The sequence below is a fragment of the Lutra lutra genome, chromosome 4 (genome assembly GCF_902655055.1).
Source record: "Lutra lutra chromosome 4, mLutLut1.2, whole genome shotgun sequence".
In the NCBI taxonomy this organism is placed as follows: domain Eukaryota; kingdom Metazoa; phylum Chordata; class Mammalia; order Carnivora; family Mustelidae; genus Lutra; species Lutra lutra.
Window position 1 is genome coordinate 154,460,009 of NC_062281.1, and position 6,000 is coordinate 154,466,008.

At 57.0% G+C, this 6,000-nt stretch overlaps 1 protein-coding gene across 6 annotated transcripts in view; it reads left to right on the forward strand.

Annotated features, from left to right (window-relative positions):
* GLIS1 (GLIS family zinc finger 1) overlaps positions 1 to 4,972 on the forward strand; it is a 217,872-nt gene extending 212,900 nt beyond the window's left edge. For 5 of the 6 annotated variants that reach the window (XM_047728423.1, XM_047728422.1, XM_047728424.1 and 2 more), the window contains 3 exons: positions 1,128 to 1,306; positions 1,917 to 2,084; positions 4,533 to 4,972. In XM_047728423.1, coding sequence (XP_047584379.1) covers positions 1,128 to 1,306; positions 1,917 to 2,084; positions 4,533 to 4,663 — 478 coding nt within the window. In that variant the 3' untranslated portion in view covers positions 4,664 to 4,972. Of the gene's footprint in view, positions 1 to 1,127; positions 1,307 to 1,916; positions 2,085 to 4,532 lie in introns of those variants that run through there. The other variant, XM_047728425.1, reaches the window with a different exon arrangement.
* The last annotated feature ends 1,028 nt before the right edge of the window (positions 4,973 to 6,000 follow it).

Sequence of the window (6,000 nt, forward strand, 5' to 3'; positions counted from 1 at the left end):
CCCAGGGCCAGGCTGGTTCCTGTGAGCAGACCCTAGAGGCATAGGGAGCAGCATGAGGAAAGACCCCACGCTGTATGGACATGCATTCCAGTTAGATAACCTGCCTCAGCTCTGCTGCGGTCAGGGTGACAGAACAGCTCTCAGCTACCATGACCTTATTCCAGACAGTGAGCTTCCAGAGAGCACAGGCTCAGGCCTGCCTTACCTCAGTCTCTGTATGAATAGAGGTGGTGAGCCCCCCATCACAGGAGGTATGCAAGTGCAAGGATGGAGACAGAAGGTCCCTGAAAGCACACTGTGTGGGGGAAGAAAGCCCAGCTTAGACATCAGAACTCTCTGCTTGTTTTCTTTCCCTACATCTTTATAATAATGATGCTGGTTCATGGAGTGGCTAAGAATACATGTGACATCATGTTGGGTGCTATTACTTAATTTTACCCTCATCCTAACCCGTGAGGTCAGTGTGGCCAGGACTAACCTGGTGAGCCACGTCTCTGAACCTTGCTGTTTTGATGTGTGAGGCGGACACAAGAACTTCTCTCCCGGGGCCTGAGGTGAGGCGGGGACTCAGTGGGTGGTGACTCTTAGTGCCGTGGGGCTGTCAGGGCAGCTCTTCTGGGGCTTGTCCTCCCGGTGGCCAGAGCGCAAGTGCAGAGTGAGAGCAGCGTGGTCCTGCAGGGGTGGCTGGTACTTCACGCAGGTCATGAGAATCCCAGTGTCCCAGCTGGAGACACAGCAACCCTGGGGGCAGCACACGGCTCAGAGACATTAAGCATCTTGCTGAAGTCCCAGCCAGGGAGAGCAGGTGGGTTTTAAAACAGTTCTGTCCACTCCAAAGGTCGTTCTGATAACCAGTGTTCCTTGCTGATTGCCAGTCCTAAATACCAGATAGAAGTTCTTCTTTACTGATCCCTTTGGACTTTCAAGCTTAGATGACTTTCAAATTTAATTCCAGTTTGAACATAATCCAAAGTAAAAGCTTCCTCTTCTAACTGCAGTGTCTTAAGTAAGAGCAGATCAGGTAGCGAGCTCCTCATGGCTGGAGGGAAGCAAGCAGCAGCAGCCATGTCTTTGGCCCCCTGGCCCCCAGAGCCTATCCTGCTGATGACTGCCTCTGTTCTCTCCAGGTTGGGACCCGGCCTCCTCTCCCCTATGGTCAGCCCACTGAAGGGACTTGGGCCACCACCGCTGCCACCATCCTCTCAGAGCCATTCTCCAGGGATCCAGCCCTTCCCCACACTCTCCAGCAAGCCCCCCTACCCACCTTTCCAGAGCCCTCCACCCCCACCTCTGCCCAGTCCACAAGGTAAGCCCTGGCTGGGGGCCTCTCTCCATAGATACCCACTGACTTCTGCTCAGGGTGCCCGAGGGGTATGGGGCACTGATGGGAGAGACAGTGGGGCATCAGAATGAGGGAGGGCGCTGAGGGTCACTGTGGGAGAAGCCAGGAGTCAAGTGACCCAACACACCTAGTCGGGGGCACTTCCTTGAGGAAATTCCATTGGAGGGGTGGGGTAGAGTCTGTTCCATTGACAAGGCATTGAAGGGAACAGCATTGGCACTGACCAGGTGGGAACAGCCTGCTGCTTGGAGGAAGGACAGGGAGCAGGCATCTCAGGAGGTGGGGCTGGGGGGCCGACAGTCCCTTCCCTCAGAGTGCTGCATCAGCCACAAATGACTCCAGTCAGGGACCGCCACATGAGGCCACCTTGCCCTCCCCTTCCAGCGGCCAGCAGAGCTGGGAAAGGGGCCCAGGACCGCTGGCACCTTCTCCCCCTGGAGCTCTGTTCTCTCCTTCACACCCAGTATGGAGGGACAGGACGATATGGGAGACGGCACAGCGCAGCAGGGACGGTCCCTCTCGCCCCCAGGCACTCATCCTTCGCTGACGCAGCCCCTGCTGCCTCCCTTTGCAGGGTACCAGGGAACCTTCCACTCCATCCAGAATTGCTTCCCCTACGGCGACTGCTACCGGACAGCTGAGCCAGCAGCCAGCGGGGATGGTCTGGCCGGGGAAGCCCATGGTTTCAACCCCCTGCGGCCCAATAGCTACCACAGCCTCAACGCACCTTTATCTGCCACCGGTAAGCCCCACCTACCTGCCTCCCTTCCCTTACTGCCTACCATGGCCCAACCCCAGGCTGGGTGCTTATGTACATTGTCCTGAAGCCCTGGGATGGCCCAAAGAGGCAGAGTCATCCCCACTTGGTGGAAGGAGACATCGAGGCTCCGAGAGGTCCCAGAACCCCACAGTAGTGGGATTGGCATCCTGCCTGTCTCCAGATCAGTATTCCTCCCACGTTGTCACAGCTGCTCCGTGTCTGCGCACTGGCAGGTTTCTGAAGACAGAGAAGAATCAGGGAGCTTACACTCCAGCTGATGTTGCCCTTTAACTATTACTGAGCACCTACTGCATGCCAGGCACAGTTGTAGACCCTGGGGGAACAACAGGGAAAGAGACAAAGACGGATCTCTGTCCAACAGATGAAACGAGGCTGGAGTGGCCACACTCCAGGAAAGTACAGAGGAACACTAGGAAAGTACGGAGCCTAGAGGTTGTGCTTGTACCTTGTGTGGCATCTGTGTCCCCCCCCCCCTATGGAGCCCTGGGCCTTCTGCAAGGAGGGGTCTCGCTGCAGTGGAGAAAGCCGGTGATGGGCCAGGGTGGACGGGCTCAGACCAGCAGGGCTGAGCCGATCAGAGCAGGGGCATCTGAGGGCTGGGGCCAACCCTCCCGGAGTTCCTCAAGCCCCACCCCAAGTCAGCCTCCAGGCCCGTAGCCAGCTGGAAGCTACAAGGCGTGGGCAGGATGGGGGTCTCAGACAGAGGGGAGCCTGAGGCCCCATGCCAGAGACCCCTTGGACAGCTCTGGGTGTGTGCAGCTGGGGGTAGAGGATTAAGGACATAGGGACAACAAGAAGGCCATAGACGAGTGCCCAGAAGCCTGTGGGTCCATCTGCACGTGGGTCCCTATGTTCCCGTTCACACACGTGCTCTCCCGTCTGTGTGTGTCTTCTTTCTTTGCACATTTGTGGTGAGTGTCCGTGGTGCCTGTGCATATCGTAGGGCCCATACAAGCAGATTCCAAGCATTACAAGCCCCCCTGCGTGTTTAAGGAGTTCACAGGGCACAGGTGCTCGTGTCTACATGCATGTGCAGATATCACACTCATGCTGATTGATGTTCATGCACTGTGTACACGTGCTCTCCCTACCCTTTATTCCCATCTGTACATACACTGTACACCCACTGTTCCCATTCCAGGACTCCAGTCTGTGCACACAGACTGCGTTCAAGCATGCTGTAAGCGTGTCTGGGAATGGGGGCGTGTCACCTCTGTGCATCATAGGCAGACGTGTACCCTCTCCCAGGGTGCGCACGGGGGTGGGGGATGTATGTCCCCTCTTTGCACACGTGTGGGTTGGTGTGTGATGAGGCACTGACCCCAATCCCAGCACTGCCGGCTCTCACCCTTCATCCTTCCCCTGCTCCATGCAGCCCGCAGTGGGGTTTCTGGGCTTAGCAGCAGGAACAAAGAACGAGCACAGGCAAGAGGCAGCTTCCATGCCCCATACCAACGTAGTGGATTCTTGTGGCCTCCTTTCTCCCCTGCTATCTGGGTGGCAGCCCAGCATTCAGGGCCCATCCCAGGACCCACAAAGCTGCCTACACCTCCCACCAAGCTGAGAATAGACATGGATTGATCCAGATTCACAGGGTGGCACTGTGGGGCCCCAGGAGTAGTTCAGATTAATCCCACTGCACAGATGGAAAGACTGAGGCCTGCCTATGTTAGGCTATAGAAATCTGTGACAGCAGCTCAAGGACCTGGCTCTTTGGGCAGGGACTGGATAAGACCCTCCAGGTTGAGGGCCTTTGAGCAGTGACCCCACTCAGCATGTCCAATGGAAGAACCAGGTGTCTTGGGGCCAGATAGATCTGGGTTCAAATCCCAGTTCCCCAACTGACAAGCAGTTGGCCTTAGGCAAGTGTCTTGGCCTCTCTGAGCCTGTCTTCTCAGCTGTAAAATGGGATAGTGACTCCTACCTCACAGGATTGTTGAGAGACTTAAGTGAGTTAAGACTTCAAGAGCCCTCAGTAAGAACCCAGTAAGTGCTCATCTCCTTCTTTGGGTTTCTCGTGTCTGGTTAGGTGAAGGAACCTGAAAGAGTGGGGATGGGCTGGGTTCCCTTTGCCAGGAGGGGACAACCCCCCAAGGGGAAGAACGGTGATAGCCCTCCCTCTCTTCCCTGCATTCTGCCCTATAGTCCAGCACTGGGTGACAGACTGCCCCAAGCCAGCCATCTGTCTGTCCAGCTGCCCCGGCCCCTTGGGGGAGTGCTAGGCCTAGAGTGTCCCCTCCCACCCACTGGCTCCCTTCTCTGGAAGAGTAAAGCCTCAGAGCAGGCCCTGCGGAAGACACTATGAAAGGGACCCTGGGCAGTAGGATGGGGTGAGGGGGCTGGGAAAAGACGATGAGGCAGAGCCTCTGCATTCTCCAGCCCGGACCCTGTTCCCCACTGTACCCACAGGCTACGAGGCCCTGCCACCACAGTCATCCGAAGACATGGCATCCAGCGGCCCCGAGGACTGCAGCTTCTTCCCCAACGGGGCCTTTGACCACTGTCTGAGTCACATCCCGTCCATCTACACGGACACCTGAAGGAAGGCCCTGCCTGCCCTTGCCCCCCTCTATGGCAGACACTGCTTTGCCCACTGGCCGTCTGTCCCCACCCTCTGGGCACCCAGCCTGAGCCAGCAGGCCGCAGCTCCCCACAGACTCAGGGCGCCAGGCTGTGGCGGCTGCCAGCACTGGCCAGGAGCGCCGGCCTGAGCCCGAGCTGGCGGCGCGGGGGTGCCCATCAGGATCCGTGAGCTGCAACATTCCCTTGCCTGTGTTTTCCTTTTCTTTCCCCAACGGTTTTGAAATCACAGACCTCGTGTATATAAAATGTACAGAACTTGTTTTCCATTCCCCTTCCAGTTTTATATTTTGGGTTTTTACAAGAAAAACATTAAAAACTGGAAACAAGACGTGGGGGCCTGGTTGTGCCCGCAAGGGGGCATCGAGGCTGAGGCGGGCAGCAGGGTGGAGGGGTATGTAAGGGAGCCAGGGCGAGGGGCTCAGAGGCCCGGGGAAGGGGGGCCGCCTCACACGGCCCGCACGGCCTGCTGGTCCCAGGACCATGCCGCAAGGCAGGTGAGCAGACCAAGGCTAAGGCTCAAACTGGGTCCCAGATCAGCTGGCCTAGACCTTTGCTCTCTGAGCTGACTTCTCAGCCACTGGAACATGCTTTCATGCTGGCTCTGGCTTCGGGTCAGCAGGGAAGGCCTGGGACGGCAGGACAGAGTCCACACAGCCTCCCGAAGATGGGGGTCAGGCTACACACAGCCTCCCCGCCCGGACGCAGATCCCCGCCCTACTCCACGCCGTCTGGGAGCGGGGGAAGGAAACCAGTTCTGAGGGCACTGAGGCTCACTCGGGGTTGCTATCCTCCCCTACCTGGCTCCCTCCCCTTCATCTAGGCCTGGACAGATGGCCTGGACAGCGTCCTGAATCTCACATCACCCTGAAGGTCACCTGGTTAAAAAAAAAAAAAAAAAAAAGGAGAAGAAGTCCTCCAGGAAAATTCCTACCTCGGCATTGCTGAAGTGAAATGAGATAAGGGGAGACGTGGGTGTTGCAGACCTACTGTGTGCCGGACTCTCCTCTGACAGCTCTGTGGAGGAGCGCCCTGTCTTGAGGCAGGGCAGTCAGGAGTCAAATCCAGTTCAAAGACTGAGGCAGGGAGGCAAAGCAAGGTGGAAAGATCTAGTCAATCCCTTCTTCTTTTTTTTTTAATGGTTTATGTATTTATATTATAGAGTGCTGGGTAGGGGAGGGCCAAAGAGCGTCTTAAGCAGACTCCACAGAGAGGGCGGAGCCCGACACGGGACTCGATTCCACACCCCCAAGATCACAACCTGAGCTGAAACCAATAGTCAGATGCTTAACGAACG